This window comes from Lacerta agilis, chromosome Z (genome assembly GCF_009819535.1).
Source record: "Lacerta agilis isolate rLacAgi1 chromosome Z, rLacAgi1.pri, whole genome shotgun sequence".
Lineage (NCBI taxonomy): Eukaryota > Metazoa > Chordata > Lepidosauria > Squamata > Lacertidae > Lacerta > Lacerta agilis.
In genome coordinates, this window is record NC_046331.1 from 29532444 (window position 1) to 29549922 (window position 17479).

At 47.1% G+C, this 17479-nt stretch overlaps 1 protein-coding gene across 1 annotated transcript in view; it reads right to left on the bottom strand.

Moving 5' to 3' along the window:
- Positions 1 to 14359, bottom strand: part of NHSL2 (NHS like 2) — a 106586-nt gene extending 92227 nt beyond the window's left edge. Inside the window, exon 1 of the mRNA XM_033137597.1 lies at positions 13945 to 14359. Within this exon, the coding sequence (XP_032993488.1) occupies positions 13945 to 14224 (280 nt within the window). The 5' untranslated portion in view covers positions 14225 to 14359. The remainder of the gene's footprint in view (positions 1 to 13944) is intronic.
- Between the last annotated feature and the right edge of the window lie 3120 nt (positions 14360 to 17479).

Here is a 17479-nt window from a genome sequence, read left to right on the forward strand (position 1 = left end):
GAACTCAGGATGAAAGGGAGAAACGTGCTAAGAGGAAGGCACATTTGCCAAACCCTCACCGTGATCAACTCCTGCCCAGAAACCTATGTCTCCACTGTGGATGGATGTGTGGATCCAGAATTCACCTCCACCGTCACTTATGGACTCACTGTTAAAACCATGTTCACAGAAGACAATCTTACGTGGCTACGAGTGATCGCCAAAGAAGAAGAAAAGTGCCTAAAGGAAGGAACCAACCGACCCTCCCTGGGGAGAACATTCCACATTTGACAAATGGAATATTTTACAATAATTTATTTTAAATACCATCACTCCCTTATGCCACAGGTCCTCAAGGCGGCTTACATACCAAACCTCAAAAACAAACAAACCACCAAATCATTAAAATGCAGGAAGCAGATTAAAACCATGAAACAGGGTACCACCACAGAATAGGCCCTGCTCATGGAGGTTTTGTTTCTCAGATCTGGAACAGGGCCACCAAGGATAACCCGGGCAACCAGGTGCTTTCATGCAGGAGGCGATAATTCTTGCTTTTCTCTAGCATCTCAAGATCTGCAAAGCTTGCCTAAGAGCTGAATTTCCTAAATCCAGAGCAAAACATTTTTGCTTCAGTTAATGGCGCTTTGTAAATCAAAGTGTTTTTGGAAGGACCTCAGCTGTGTGGCAAAGAGCTTTGCATAGCCCCTGCAAGTCACTACTGTGATCTCTCAGCCAGGCTTGCAGAACCAGAGATGCTGCCTAGAATGAAGAACTACAGAGTGTGGCTTAGCACTCAAATTAAGAGGAAGCTTTGCTGAACTGAGTTGCTTTGTCTTGAACCTTATTGTGGGAGACACTCAGGGCTTATCCTCACTTATCTTTCCTCCATGATTTCCAGGCACAGTCCACACTTTAAAGCTCTTTTTTCTTTTGCTCTGGAGCTTTTCCCGCAAAAACCTGCTCTTTAAAGCTGAATCAGAGCAAACAGCAATCCACAAAAAAACCGAATTGCCATTTGTTGCTTTTCACCTGTGTCTGGAAAGAGCAGAGCAAAATTTAAGTGTGGATAAGCCCTCAGCCCACAATGCACACATCCAAAGCATTATTCTGACTGCTTTGATCCTTTTGCTGTTAGCATGAGCCTGAAAATTTGTCTTGAACTCAAGCTACATCCTGCTTGGAAGTAACTTAATTCAAGCTGCACACCCATAGTATAGACCATGTTTGGAAAATACAGCTGACTCCTTTATTCCCTCTTGTTTGTTCCAGAACTCAAGCCTGCAAAGTCAGAGGGCACTGAACGGCTGGTTTTTTGCCACTAAACACCAGTAAACAGTTTATTTCAAAGAAGGCGTAGAACAGGCTTCTGAATCCAGTGCTAGGACCAAAGGAGATTGACTCATGCAGAATTAGCTGTTCTTTTTGAAGTGGGGTGCAAGAGGAGGAGGAGGAGGAGTGCTTTTTCAGCCAAAATTCCATTTTGAAGATGGTGGGATTCTTCTTTTGTAGGTGGGATGTGCAATAAATTAGGGACATGCCGGGGAGAGACCTGCAACCAAATATTGCAGTGTATCACCATCCCCAAACAAGAGTGCTCTTGTTCAGGGCTCCAGCCAGCTTTGAACCCCTATAGTCATGCCTTGAAGGAGAAAAGAGAGGCTGTTCTTGGAATGGTAGAAGGGATGGACAAATACCGGTATGTTCATTTCACATGGGTGTTTTTTCCCAGTTTCACATTCCTCTTCCACCCCAGTTTTAAATTCAGTCCTCCACATTTCTGCATAGGTTTGTTTTTATTTACCCAAAAAGTCATCAACATATTAGTGCATTTCCCCCTAACATACCTGTACTGTTTTATATACAGCTTTGCTTAATATAGTTTTCCATTTTATGGAAGCACATATAACATAATCCAAAAATGCAGAATTGAGAGGAACAGAGGAAGCAGCAGACTCTGAGTCCACCTAGCTCAGTACTGATTGCACCAGTGTTTTCTGCCTTGGGTCTCAATGTGTTGTTGGACTCACCCATCATTGCTAACCATTGGGCAAGCTGGCAGTGGAAGGTGGGATCTATAGACCAACAACATCTGTGCACCCAAGATCGAAGAACCCTGGCCTATGACGACTGCAGTAGTATTCCAGGGTCTTGGGCAGAGAAAATTCTATCACCTGATCTTTTTAAACCAGCGATGCCAAGGACTGAACTTGCGTCTTCTGCACACAAAGCATGAGCTCTGCTACTGAGCTACAGCCTTGATCCCTATGCAAACAGGGCACCACAAAGATCTAAAAGGCATTTCTGTGTATGCTGCACACCTCTGTTCCTTGCATGTTACAGGGGTCCATTCATGACCTCTCTGCCAGGGGGGTGGGCCTTCAAATCCTGGGACCAGCAGTGCTAGGGAGATTCCCAAATTTGCTTCCCCCCCCCCACATCCTAGCACAGCCTGCTGCAAGCAAGAGTGTCAGGCTGCTGCTTTTTTAAACTGCTTTCCCACCCCCAACACAATCCCCCCCCCCCCGCGCCATGCAGGTTGGAAAGCAAGCGAATCTCTCCAGAACAAGCATCCACTCACGGCATGCAGAACTCACCCAGGATGCAGAGCCAAAAGTTCCACTCTGACTCAAACAGTTACAAGGGGAAGGAAAATAAAGAGACAGCGTAATCAGCAAAGTCAGCACCTTTTTTCCGCCTCGCAGCATCCTGCCTTCACCAAGGCCTTTTAAGCAGCGGGAGAGCTTCATCCTGTAACAATGTGTTCGTTCTGGCCTTCAGGAGGGACAAGGCATCCTCCTGACTAGGACTGGCAGTACCTAGTTTCCAATTCAAGTACAGAAACCCTCCTTTTCCATAGAATGTCAAGGGCAAGGGTTAGGGTGAGAATCTGTTGGGCATCAGCCTCTGTGCCAAAACAGCTTTTCTACAACTGGTGCAAATTGAGACCCCCTTGAGTCCTGTCTGCAATATACATTTAAAGCAGTATTTTGTCGGCATCCATCTGTCTTGAGAAACAGGGGAGTGCACCTCTGGGGGTGAAGTCAAACCTCTCTATGTTAGCAGCACCGCAAGTGACCGCCCCAGGGGCGCAAGGCTGGGCGGTGTGTGTGGAGGTTATGGACCCGCTTCTCAGCCTCGCTGATGTGGCCCAAAGAAAAGCAGAGCAATTATGTTTGGCACCAGCTTGGCTGCAGGAGTTGCTGGAATGAGGCGTACAAGGCGCTATCCAACTGCCTTAGGGACTCCACTCCAGATTTGTGTAACCTTTTCTTCTCCTGAAGATATCCTGCAAGGCCACAGAAGTTTAGGACCAGAGTTTTCCTTCTCCTAGATGGGCTACCTTTCCAGGTTGACGAGCCCCACCTGCCCCTCAATTCTCTCTACGGCATGTGTAGAAACTGCCTTCTTGACCATTGAACCCACTATTGGTCTCGTCCACTCAATCTGCTAGTACCTATTTTCGCATACAGGGGAATATGACACCACTTAAAAGAGTCACGGTTTTCCCCAAGTAATCCTGGGAGCCAGTGGCGGAGTAAGGCTCCGCGGTACCCGGGGCGGCAAAGGAAACGCCCCGGGGGCGGGGCGTTGTGACATCACATTGTGACGTCATGACGCTCCGCCCCCAGGGCGTTTCCGGGGGTGCCGGCGCCGCTTCTGCAGCCCTCTTTTAAGCTGAAGAGCTCGCTTTTAAGCTCTCCGGCTCAAAAGGAGGCTGTGGAAGCGGCGATCCGATGACAGAGTGCGCCTGCGCGCGCAGGCGCACTCCGTCGTCGGGCCGTGCGCTGCCGCTCCCAGGGTGACGGATGGAGCGGCAGCGCGTGGGAATGGTGGGAGGGGCTGCCTCTTGCCCCCCCCCACGTGCCGCCGTTCGCTCCGTTGCCCCAGGAGCAGCAGCACCGCACACACCGTGCGCTGCTGCTCCCGGGGGGACGGAGCCAGCGGCAGCGCGTGGGGCTGACAAGCGCCGGCCCCTCCTGCCACTCCCCACGCTGCCGGTCACCCCGGGAGCAGCAGCGCTGCACGGACGGGGTGCTCCCTCGGCCGTGCGCTGTTGCTCCTGGGGTGACGGAGGGAGCGGCAGCGCTTGGGAATGGCGGGAGGGGCTGCCGCTTGTCACCCCCATGCGCCGCCGCTCGCTCCGGTCGCCCCAGGAGCAACAGCGCACGGCCGAGGGAGCACCCCATCCGTGCAGCGCTGCTGCTCCCGGGGTGACCGGCGTTGCCTGGGGAGTGGCGGGAGGGGCGCCGCTTGTCGCCCCCACCCGCCGCTTGTCGCCCCCACCCGCCGCTTGTGGCCCCTGTCGCCCGGGGGCGTACCGCCCCCAGCGCCCCCCCCAGCGACGCCCCTGCTGGGAGCTGTACTCAGAGTTGCTAAGAGACACCTGTGACGGATCATGCCTGAGCCTGGGTATGGTCAGAGGCCCAGAGCGTAAAGAGTTAACACCCACTCTAGATGACTGGCAGCTCAATCGCCGAGGCGGGGCTTTTCGACCTTTAAAAGGGGGAGAATGGCAGTTGGGCGGTTGTTGTGGGTCAGGGATTGAGGGTGAGCGGGTTGGAGGTTAGGCTTAGGCTAGGGAGGAAAGGCTTTTATTCCTGTTTAATGTTGTAACCAAGCTTACGTACCTGAAGAGAAAAATTTGTAACCGCAATATACCTGAACATCCATGTTATTTAAGTTACCTCAATAAACATATTTTGTGTTTCAACGTTCGTGGACTCTGGCAGTGCGTCAGTGCCTCAAGAGGTGTGGCTGAGGGGAAAAGCACTAAGGGTTTCCTGTGATAGAGGGAACGGGTGGCTTATTTTCCTGGCATACAGAGGACTGGGCAGTGAAGCCAAAGGTGCCACGCAGTTGCCAAAAAGGGAAGGCAAGCTGCAGTAGTTTGGGAACCCAGGGCGGGAGGTCCCAAGGTGGCAAGAGTTTTTTTTCGAACGTGGAGCACTGAGGTACCCTGAGGACATCTCTCATAATACCACTTTAGGATTCATTTTAGTCGTCGGTGAAACCTAGGGAGAGACACGGTCTGGGAAACGTTTTACAGTGTGAGGGCTCTTGGAGTGTAACGAAGGGTCCCTCACAACACCCACCCACCCAGTCTGTACCCCCTACTTTATTATTGTTAACAACATTTAAAAATGAAAACACCAGTTTGAGATACAAAGTATTGATTCCTTTTCAGGGGTGCCAACTTGAATAAAATATTGTGGGGTGCCTAGGTATACCCCACCCCACATAATCAATCACATGACACGGTCGGTGCACACTCACCATTTGAATGGCAATGCCCATCAAGGGGGGGGAGGGGGCTCAGATATTTTATTGCGGGGGCCAAAGCCCCACAGCCCCTGGGAGTTGGCTCCTATGTTTCTTTTAGTAGCAGTTCAACAACTTGTCGCCCAAACCTTTTGAGCATTTGCAAATATCACAATGGCAACAGAAAGTTTGGACTGCAGCGCATTCAGAAAAACTGACCAAGGAAGTCAAAGCCTTAGCAAGAAAGAGAGAAGAGGATGATTTTATAGAGGCATCGCATCTTTTCATCACATTCTCAACAGAACATCAAATACGGTGGACTCACATTTGAAACTTTGCAGTAACGTTTTCCCATAGGATTCTGTGCTTTGAGGGAGGGTGGGAAGGTAAATGTATGTTAATAGGGGTTATGTTCTCATGTTCCTTTTGAAAAAAACCAATTAAAAACATTTATTTTAAAAGTGCTACTCACCCAGGATAGCCTCACAATGCATTATGGATTGCTAATTTTATTCCGACACCAAACATTTTATTTCACTGTACTCAAAAAAATTATTCCATCTTTTTCAAAGCTAAAAGAAAAGAAGCAAGAACACAAGAAGGGCCCTGCAATTTCAGACCAAAGGCCTGTTTAGTCCAGCATCTTGTTTCCCATGGTGGCCAACCAGATGCTGCTGTGAAGCCCAGAAGCAGGACTTCATCGCAAACAGCTGTTGTTCTCTGGTGAACGGTATTCAGAGGCATGTGGTGTTTGAACACTGAGCTGCAGAGGGGTGAATTAGATTAGGATAACAGCCAGGAGTTTAAACACCCGCCGCTCCCTTGGCTCTGATCAAAATCAAAGTGATCCATTCCTGACCAGCTGCTGCACAATGAGTAATAAAATAATTAAAAAGATGGGAGATAGGTCTATAACATCGTGCCCGGCTTTGCCCACAGCAAAGGTTCCTCACATTTGGAATGCCCTTCCCAAACAGATCCAGCAGTCTCGTTTTGGTTCATTTCCCTCATGCAAACAAATACATCTTTTTCTAAAAGGAAGATAGGTGTTTTTATAGAGTTGGTTTATGGATGTTTTGTTTGATGTTGTTTTATTTTAAACTGAATAGGTTGTTTCATGTGTCCCAAGTTTTATTGTTTCAGCTGTTGACTGATTGGAGGTATCTTCTTGAAAGAGAAATATAAATTATGTAAAGAAAGAATTTTGAGTCAGTGCTCAGCAGAGGTTATCCCCTAATCTGCTTAGCAGGTTGTAACGGATCAACCCTGAGTCTGGGTATGGTCAGGTGCCCAGCACATTAAGAGTTAACACCCACTCTAGGTGACTGGCAGCTCACTCGCAAGAGGCGGGGCTTTTCTACCTTTTAAAAGGGGAGAATGGCAGTTGGGCAGTTGGGCAGGGTTAGAGAGAGCTCGTGAGAGGTTAGGCTTTGGGAAGGGAAGGGAAGGTTTTTATCCTTGCTATGTTGTAACAAAGCTAACGTACATGAAAAGAAGAATTGTAACCGCATTAAACCTGAACATCCATGTTATTTAAGTTACCTCAATAAACTTTTTTGTGTTTCAACGTTCGTGGACTCTGGCAGTGCATCAGTGCCTCAAGAGGTGTGACTGAGGGGAAAGAACAAAGGTTTTCCTGTGGAAGAGGGAACGGGTTGCTTATTCTCCTGTCATACAGAGGGCTGGGCAGTGAAGCCAAAGGTGCCACGCAGTTGCCAAAAGGGAAGGCAAGCTGCAGTAGTTTGGGAACCCGGGGTGGGAGATCCCAAGGTGGCAAGAGGTTTTCGAATGTGGAGCACTGAGGTACCCCAAAGACATCTCCTATTTGAACGCTTTAGGATTCATTTTAGTCGTCGGTGAAACCTAGGGAGAGACACGGTCTGGGGAAGCGTTTTAAAAAGTGTGAGGGCTCTTAGAGAAATAAAGGGTCTCTCACACAGGTCCAAGGCTCAGATTATGTAAAACAATAAGGAAAAAGAGTGCCTTTAAGCATATACAGAATGTACTGGGGGGAGGCATGGTTTGGGTCTTCCAGATTGTCCACTGCCCCAGAAACTCCTGTTTCAACAGTGGGGTTGACTGAACCAAAATGAAATACTTTTGGAGGCTGCGTACACACAATACAGTAGTACCTTGGGTTACAAACACCTTGGGTTACAAACACTTCGGGTTACAGACTCAGCTAACCTGGAAGTAGTACCTCGGGTTAATAACTTTACCTCAGGATGAGAACAGAAATCGCACAGTGGTGGCACGGCGGCAGCAGGAGGCCCCATTAGCTAAAGTGGTACCTCAGGTTAAGAATGGCTTCAGGTTAAGAACGGACCTCTGGAATGAATTAAGTTCGTAACCAGAGGTACCACTGTATATTTAAAGCACATTTAAACTACATGACTTCCCCCAAATAATTATTGGAATGGTAGTTTACCCCTAACAGAACTATAGTTCCCAGCAACCAAAACAAACTACCTGATTCTCTGGGTGATATCATGTGCCTTAAATGTATGGTTGTGTACATAGCCTAGTCTCATTGATTTATGTAGGTGAGTTTTTAGCACATAGCTTGTTTTCCAACCAAAGTGAAAAGGACTTAAAGTGCTGGAACTTAAGATGGATCATGTCCTACATGCTTTGCAGTCTTTGTATGGTTTTATTCTCTAACTACCCTGTGAAATTGTTTGACATTGTTCCCATTTTACAGATGGATCCTCTCCAATCCAGCTTCCTGTCTCCACATGGCTGACTTCACAGTTTTGCAGTGGACTGTGTATGCAGGCTCAGGGGAATAAGGGATTCACTTTCCCATTTCCTGTAGTTCATTCCCAGACTCCAACAATTTAAAAATCTCCTCCAGTTTGTTCCCAAAGCCACAGTCCAAAGCTGTAAACTCATCCACTCTCTGCCCTGTGTAGAAACAGTTCCTTCCTGTATGTTGGATCCAATTTTAAATGGTGTTCTTGCTTTAGATTTCACTTCTGCTCCCACTCATAACTTTCTGAATCTGAAAACCTATGAATCAACCCAAACCTCTTACACCCATATCTTCTAGAAAAACAAAAGGGAGGATCCAATTATAAGAACAGACATTTGGTCTTATACATGCACAGCCTGGCCTGAGCCCTGGCACATCACTGCTTGCTTCTAGAAATAGTTTATAACATCCAGGTTTCAATCAAACAGAGCTGGCCCTACCATTAGGCAAGATGTGGGGAACCTTTGGCCCTCCAAATGTTGCTGAATGGCAAGTCCCATCAGCTCCAGCAAGCATAGCCAACGATGGGCATTGTAACAGTCTAGCAATAATCTGGAGGACAAAAGATTCCCTACACCTGGTCTAAGTCAAAGCATATGCAACTGAAACAGCTACACATTCCTTCTCCAACATCTGGATGGGCAAAGGTTTCCCACACCTATATTAGGCAGAATGAGGTGATCACGTCAGGTAGCAGTTGCTAGGGAGAAGCACCAGCCTCCCAATTGTTCCCCTTGAGTTACACATCTGTTCTGCTGTGTTGCCACATGGCCTGTCCTGGGCTGTTCTAACCTCACCTACTGCTTCAGGTGTAGTGGAACATACTACCCCATCAGCCCTGTTGAAATAAGATTTGACAGTCCATCATGCTTCTATATTTGGGTGGGCCATCATGCTCTTCACCTCAGGAAGCAAAAATGTTTGGGTTAGTCCTGCATTGAGGCTGGACTGGAATGACATGAGCCACTTCTAAGCCAGTTTCACATACACAACCCATTGGTTGTTTTTGTTTTGGCAATATTGCTTGGGTTAGGTGAATTTATTTGGGAGGTGGGGGAGGAAAGATAACTTAGGTGGCAATGTTTTTGTTTCCCCCAGAAAGCCATGTCCTCAGAAGCTTTTGAATGTTGGAAATTCAAATTGGCTGCCGCCATTTTAAAAAATAGCTGTCTCCCAGGGACTGAAAATTACCTCCAGCAACTACATCTACAAGAAACACTTGTGTGCTTCATTTAGCAGCTCATATTATTCAAGAGCTGCAGTGTTCAATTGTAACTCTGTGAGGGGTAAACTATAGTTCCCAGGATTCTTTGAGGAAGCCATGATTTTTAAAGTGGTATAAATGTGGGGTCAGGGTTATGTCACAAAATTGTTTTGAATTATTTGCTTAGTTTTATGAATTTTTGATCAAAAATATTTTGATCTCTCTTTGGGCGTAGTTTCATTCCCGGTGAGCCAAAATAGTGTAAGGTGGTAGAGTTCCAGACCAGGCCCAGAGAGGCCTGAGTTCAAATCTCCCCCTCAAACATGAAGTTCACTGGATGATCGATCTTAAGCCAGCCTCTCTCAGCCTAGCCTGCTTCACAAGTTTCTGTAAGGGTGAAAATTGGGGATCCGTGGGGGACCTGCTTTTCAGAGCAGAAGGCATAGTTCACAAGTATGCAGACCACTTTTATCCCATTTGCAGATGTGGAATAAATGCTGAGAAAGAATACCTCCACAGGGAATAGACCCATAAGTCCATGACCTTGTAGGTCCATTCAACTCTTTATTCAATGTTTGCTTTCAACTCCAGTTAAATGGCTAAACCATCTAATGTGTGACTCTTATGACTTCAGTGATACTCCATTGACTTAATCTCTCAATACACCGATTTGATCTTTTTATGGAACTGTTATTAAAAACACATTGGTGCAAGAAGATTGATCATGACCAAAATAACAGCAGCATTAGAGGTGTGATGGGAAATCCAATTGCGCACTCTAGTACATTTTAAAATACAGTGGTACCTTGGTTCTCAAACGCCTTGGTACTCAAACAAATTGGAACCCCAAACACTGCAAACCCGGAAGTAAGTGTTCCAGTTTGTGAACATCTTTTGGAAACCAAACATGCTCCATTCTGAGTGTTAGGCTTCCAATCTGAGTGCCACACTTCCAATTTGAGTGTTATGCTGAGGTCTGTCTGTTTTTGCTATTTATTTTGCATTTTTGTTTTTGCGGCTCTTTTCGTTTTGTTTTTGTGACTGTGTGGAACCCAGTTCAGCTACTGAATATATTGATTGTGTGACTGCAGTACATTGTTTATTGCTTTCATTTTATGGATCAATGGTCTCATTAGATAGTAAAATTCATGTTAAATTACTATTTTAGGGGTTGTTTTTAAAAGTCTGGAACGGATTAATCCATTTTGCATTACTTTCTATGGGAAAGTGCACCTTGGTTTTGGAATACTTTGGTTTTGGAATGGACTTCCAGAACGGATTAAGTTTGAGAACCAAGGTACCACTGTACACTTGGTGTAGTTTGTTCAATACAGTACTGGAATAATGCAAAGTCACAAGAAAATGCTTTTTGGTCTACAAAGTAAAAGCTCATCCCTAAAAGATGCTTTTGGCTCACTCGACATGTGGGGGGGCAAATGGCAGCCCAGAGCAGATGGAGAAGCAAATGGCAACAGCAGGAGAGCTTGCTGGGCACTGTCAGAACAGTTGAAAACACCTTGCAGAGTTACAGTGGAACTGTTCTCCAAGAAGGCATACTTTTTAAAGGGTCCCTTAAAAAAAACCTTTGCTGAGCAATCTGAAACACAGGCTCTATGATTCTTTTTCAAACCCCTCTGGTCAGAAAGCCCAGTGGAAAACATACCAGAAACCAACAATAGATTGAGGGGAAGGGGAAGGGGAATAGACAACAAACTGTAAATTACAACACACTCAGTTGGAGGGGTTTTTATAGATCATTTTGTCAAGCTCTGCTAGAGTTTCCCTAGCAGACAGCTCTCTAGCTTCTGGCTGGAGACCTTCAGCAAGGGACACCCTTAGGCAATTGGTTCCACTGTCAAATTCCTCTTGAAATATTTCCTAACGTTCAACCAGAATCTACCTTTCCGTAGCTTAAGCAAAGTTAGATGTACCAGCCGTTTTGTCCTCGGGGGAATAAGAATACAAGGCTATGAACACATTAGTAGTTTAAAACACAGCATGGTCATTTCTCCCTACTGCATTTCAAATCTCATTTTGCACCCTGCTGTACACACCACAGGAAAGGCAGGTGGTCACCTGATGCCCATTACCTCCCCCCTTGAACCCCCCCCCCCGAGCTCCTATCACAAAGCCTTCACCTCAGCATATGCTGCCACCCACGCAAGTGCAATGGCTATAAAGGGAACATGGCTTAAGCTATCCTTTAAGGTAAGATGCTGGTTTGAGAAGAAAAGTATCATGCATGCAACAATATTCCCCCAGAAACTACAAGGTAGCTTTAATCTGAGCCTTTGAAGCTGAGATCTTTCCCAGTCTGCATCTGTGCTGGAACTGTTTTAAGCTTAAGATGTTTTACATATTACTGGCCACCCAGGGCTCCTTTCAGGGGAAGGGTGGGTTATAAATTTAATATTTTATTATTAATATCATGAGTAACATCACAGCCCAGCCATTAGGCAGGGTGAAGCTACTGCTTCAGGCAGCAGAAGCCACACACACCCCAAACACCCATGGGAGAAGTCTGCTGCCATCACAGTGCTGATTTGGGGGGCAAGAGCATGTCCATTTTGGGCAAGATCTCACCCAAAATTGTGCAAGATCTTCCCATTTTGCCGCAAGTGGTGAAAAGGGACACATCAGCCCTGTGTAACGTGTACATGGATTCAAATGCTAACAGCAGGAATGCATTGGAGCCAGAGTAAAAGTCCAATATGTAAACAGTCCAAGTTTTCCCTTCTCTGGGCTAAACATACCCAGTTCCTGCAGCTCCCTTCCCCACAGGAGACATTTTCCTGCTTGTGGGCTTCTTGAAGGCATGTGCTGGACCACAGTGAGAACAGGATGATGGACTAGATATGCCCTTGGCCTGATCCAGCTGGGCTCTTCTTTCGTTCTTATATTCCCTACATCGGATCATCTTCACTAGCCTACTCCGAACCTGTTCCAATTTGTTTTCATCATCTTAAAATTTGGCACCCAGAAGTGGGTGAGGCCTCAATACCAGATAAAGTGGGCTATTACTTCCTGTGACTTAGAAACTATTGTTCTATTCACACATCATTATCCTGCTGCCCGCGGGTGGCGCTGTGGGTTAAACCACACAGCCTAGGGCTTGCCGATCAGAAGGTCGGTGGGTTCAAATCCCCACAACGGGGTGAGCTCCCATTCGCTCCCTGCTCCTGCCAACCTAGCTGTTCGAAAGCATGAAGTGCAAGTAGATAAATAGGTACCGCTCCGGTGGGAAGGTTCACCAAAAGCAGCTTAGTCATGCTGGCCACATGACCCAGAAGCTGTACACCAGCTCCCTCGGCAAGTAAAGCGAGATGAGCGCCATAACCCCAGAGTCGTCTGCGACTGGACCTAATGGTCAGGGGTCCCTTTACCTTTACCTTTATCCTGCTGCCCAGGGCCTTTGGATCCTGCCTCTCTACAGAAATGCCTATGGATTAGCAGCTATTGCTATCAGCCAAGAAGGCACATAACTTCCTCCAAAGAATCCTGGGCGCTGTACTTTGTTAGGGGTTCTGCAAACTTGTAGCTCAATGAAAGGGTAAACTATAGTTCTCATTCTTCTTTGGGGAAAGCCATGTGTTTTCAACGTGCCAAATGTGTCAGTACTTGAATGTAAAGAATTGCTGCTTTGCCAGCAACCCCCCCCCCCCGGCAGGTGCATCTTGTTTCGAATCATTTTAAATTTTGTGCGTATCATCCTCTTTTGGCTACGTGACCTATCTTTAAAAATATAAGAAGAGCTCTGCTGAACCAGCCCAAATGCCTGCCTAGTCCAGCTTTTCGTTATCACAGTAGACAACCAGAAGCCTCTTGGAAATCTGTCCACAAGCAGGTAAACAGAAGCACTACTGCCTTTGACAATGAAGGTGGAGTGTGGCTGCAAAGTTGCAGCAAGCAAGCAGGGTTAGCAAAACCACCACCACTGTCATGTTAGAAAGCCCCACTCTCAACTTTCCTCTACTACTACAGCTACAAGTCAGGAAGAAATCCTCCTCACCATAAGTGTGGATTGAAGCATTGGAAGCCTTTGCATTTCCAAACTAGTAAGAAAAAGCTAGTAAAAGAGATAATTGTTTTCTTTTAAAATGCCTCTGAACATGGGAAGAGGGCCTATTTTTTTCATCACAGGATGTCCAGGACATAAATGGTGGGTTTCAGAAAGGAATGAGACTGACATCTGACTCTTTTGAGAGTTAACCCCTTCCTTGCCACCCCCACCCCCACACTCTCAGGGTCTGAAGAGAGATAATTGCTTGCACAGACTAGCCACCTGCTCTACTCTACTGAGTAGAGTCCTCCATTCAAATGGCTGTGAGAGGACTAGTCCTCTATTTCAAGGAGTCCTGTGGTTGAAACACTGAGCCCTGCCCGACCCTGCCTGCTTTCTACGCAGGGCACAAGGAAAGTGTGGATGAACCACGGTCCGACGCAAGTCTGGTTTTAAGATAAGAGAACTTAGGGAGGGAGAGAAGTATTAAAGTTGCCCGTCACAGTGACTGCTACCCAGAGAGCACACCGGCCAGGCGCATGCAGGTCAACCTGCTCGCAGTCTTCACCACTAGCGTAAGCTGCATTGCATTTAGTGGGGTGTATGTAGCTGCCTTACAGCAAATCCCTCCCGCCTTCTCCGCCTTGGAAACAATCCGCGCGCCCTTCTGGGAGTGGCCCACGTGCTATTCCCAAAGAGCGCGGTGGCCCTGCCTCGACGGGGCGGGCGGTGACTTTTCTTTCTTACCTGCCTCTCGAGACGCCCTGGGGCGGATTAGCCCGTGGACTCTGCAGAGGCGGCTTCGAAGCCGGTGGGCGCGGCGGGAGAGCTCCAGCAAGCGACCCTCTAGGTCCGCGAGCAACGCCGCCGAGTGCCCGCAGAGATCGGCCAGCTGCCGGAGCAGCGCCAGCGTCGCCAGACCGCACACGTCGTGGAGCTGGGCCAGCGGCAGAGCAGCCAAGCGAGGGGCGACGGCAGCGGAGGGGAGCAGCCGGCGAGGTTCCACCGTGCGCTTCCAGAAGGGCATCTTGTTGCCCTTGTTGCCCTCTGGAGAGGAGCCGCCGCTGTCCGGGCGTCCCTCGGAGTGGATCTGCTGACTGGAGGTCGGCCGGCGCCAGGCTGCTGCTGCTTTTCTAGACAAGGAGGAAGCTGACGGCCGCTCGTCCGACGGGGCCTCCCAGGAGCGCTCCGGTTCCTCCTCCGCTTGCCCGGGACTTTGAGGCAGTAGTAGGCTAGTCGAGTTCTCCTGAGCTGCTTCTCGAGCCTGACCAGCCTCGCCTCGACGGGGAACCCCAAGGAGGAGCTGCTAGTATAACCCCAAGGGATTAGAAGGGGCGGCTCTCCTATTTTCCCGAGCAGATTTATTTTGGAACCGGCCGACTGTCGGTGGTAGCAGACTTAGCAAGAGAGAAGCGAGAGGCTGTACTGACATCATCAGTTTTGTTTTGCAGCCTCAGTTCGTGAGTTGCTCTCTCAGGCCCACGAGCGCGACCATCCCCTCGCCGGAGCTCAGAGCCAGCCGGATCCGATACTATGTCACTTCAGGAAAAAAAAGTCCTCCTTGAATGGAGCTCCATCCACTCCGGTCAGGATGGCGAAGCCTTACTGGGCGCGTGTTCCTCACACACGAATGCCAAAACGAATGTACATTAATGGATGGGTGGGGGAATTCTCCTCTGTTTGGCTTTCTGCCCCGCGTGAAGAGCAACGTGCACAAGAAAACGTGCACAGTTCCACCACAGATAGTTGTACTTCTCCCATTGTTTCCACCGGGAGAGTTAGTTAAAACACCTGCGCTTTTGCCAAAGGCAAACATGAGAGAGAGAGGTGTGTGGTTTTCACCAGGAGAGAAGTGTTAGGCTCCTATACATGCCGATCCTGGTCCTGCACCCCTTCGCTAACTACTTGCATTAAAAAAAAAAAGTGCATTTCAGATTGAAAGACACATTAACTTAGGTTTGATTGCAAACTATTTACACTTCACCTGAGAATATAAGTCTGTGTTCACATTAAAACCTTAGGGTGCAGAGAAGTTGTCCACCACCCAGTGCTTGCTATCCTTTCAGATTATCATGATTTCATTAGTGTCAGATTTGTGTTGATGGGGCAGGGATACTTTTACCCAATGCAAAGGTGTTCACACCTTGGCTACAGGTGAATTAGGAAGAGCTTAAGGACGCCTGCCAGTGTTAAGCTTGTTTTAGAAAGGAAAACATCAAACAGTAATATTTTATAGCAAAATACAGGATACACAATGCATTTTGAATAACGTCATGTGAACCTTAACCCAGCACTGGAAGCACTATGATTGTACAGTAAATGTGAGTGTGGACACAGCCTAAAAACCATTTACCCAAGTTGGACTAAATGCACAGTAAAGATGCACAGGACTGAGCTATGTGTGCAGAAAGCAACTATAGGGTTGCACCCTGTCACCTCAGCTTTTGGCTGAAGGCAGCCTTGGGAAGCTGTGGTGGGAAAGATGTGTGAACTTAACTTCCCCTTAAGATCTGTCCCCGCCCCCAACTGCAGAAAAGAAGCTAGAAACTGTCTTGAGGATTCCTTCCTAGAAAATGTAGGCATCTTTAATTTGAAGAAGAACACCCCGCTGTCATCAATGAACTATTATTCCCAAGGAAGTATGTGTCTGATTACAGAAGCATGGCATTTCCAAACTCCTAAAGTTCTTATATCTCTTCCTCCTCTAAAAGAAAAAGAGCTAGTAGGATTTTCAGAGTTTGTCTCCCCTGGAATTTATTGTGTGTTTGTAGCTATTTGCACTCCTGTTTAATATGTGTCATTCACATGACGTTACCCTCAGACAACACCAATCTCGATGCTTTGTCAATTCAGATTTTACCTGATGCAGGGATAATCCAATAAATTGGAGAAAACCATCTTGAACACACTACTCTCATTTGTTTCCATGTCTTTCGGTGAGTGGATCAAATGTCACTTATAACTGATGTATTGAGCAGCAATCTGAAAAGTATGGTACGTGCTGAGAATTTACAAATGCTCTCATTTCTTTTCCAGCATGCTAGGCAGGGTGGGGCAGGAGCTCAGATAAACTCACTTTTGATCCCTTAGAGTTGCTCAAAACCAGAAAACAGTACAGTGGTACCTTGGGTTACAGATGCTTCAGGTTACAGACGCTCCAGGTTACATACTTCTCTGACCCAGAAACAGTACCTTGGGTTAAGAAATTTGCTTCAGGATGAGAACAGAAATTGTGCGGTGGCGGCACAGGAGGTCCCATTAGCTAAAGTGGTACCTCAGGTTAAGAAAAGTTTCAGGTTAAGAACGGACCTCTAGAACGAATTAAGTTCTAAACCTGAGGTACCACTGTACAAGTAAATATACAACAACTGGTATACAATTGCCTGACTATGTGCTTTAGCACACTTCTTGAGTGGCGTGTGTGTTTATATATATATTTTTAAAAGACAAGGTGCGTACACAGCTTTTTTCCTTTCCTTTTTTTTTCTTTTTGCACACATGCCCTGTCAGTACTTAATTGGCATCGTAGAATCAATAACCAAGAAGGCAGCAGACACAACGGGGAATGCCTGCTGGTATGAACGGGAAAGAATGGAGTTGCTTCTTGTACACAAATTCAAATACATATTGGTGTTGACTACTGCGGTCTAATTTGAATGGTGGGGGAAATGGTTCAACAGCTAAATGAATGGTCAAATGTGGAGCAGCAATAAAAAGCTAAAACTTCTCTCTCACACACACTACCTGCTGGGTACTCACCTGCCCCGTGAAGGGAAAATGCTCTAATGTTGAAAACCACCTTCATTTTTAGACAAAATTCTATGGTAGAAGGAACACTGTAACTCCCCAGAACCTGCTAACTTCCCTCATTCAGCGGGCACTTCCAGACAGTCACCATTTTTCAGCGGGAGTCAGTCACATACCAGCAAATTAAAGTGGCACAACTAAAGTTTATTTAAAGCGCTTAATGTAACAAACAAACCCACCCACCCAAATTGGGACTTTCGGCAACAAGAAGGTGATGGAGGAAATGCACTGAATAAATGTTCAATAGATGACATCATCTGAGCTCCCCACAAACGTGTGAACGAGGGTGAATGCTCAATAGACGGGACATCTGCGAGTAGCCACTATAGCAGGGGTCCCCAAACTAAGGCCCGGGGGATGGATGCGGCCCAATCGTCTTCTAAACCCAGCCCGTGGACGGCCCGGGAATCAGCGTGTTTTTACATGAGTAGAATGTGTCCTTTTATTTAAAATGCATCTCTGGGTTATTTGTGGG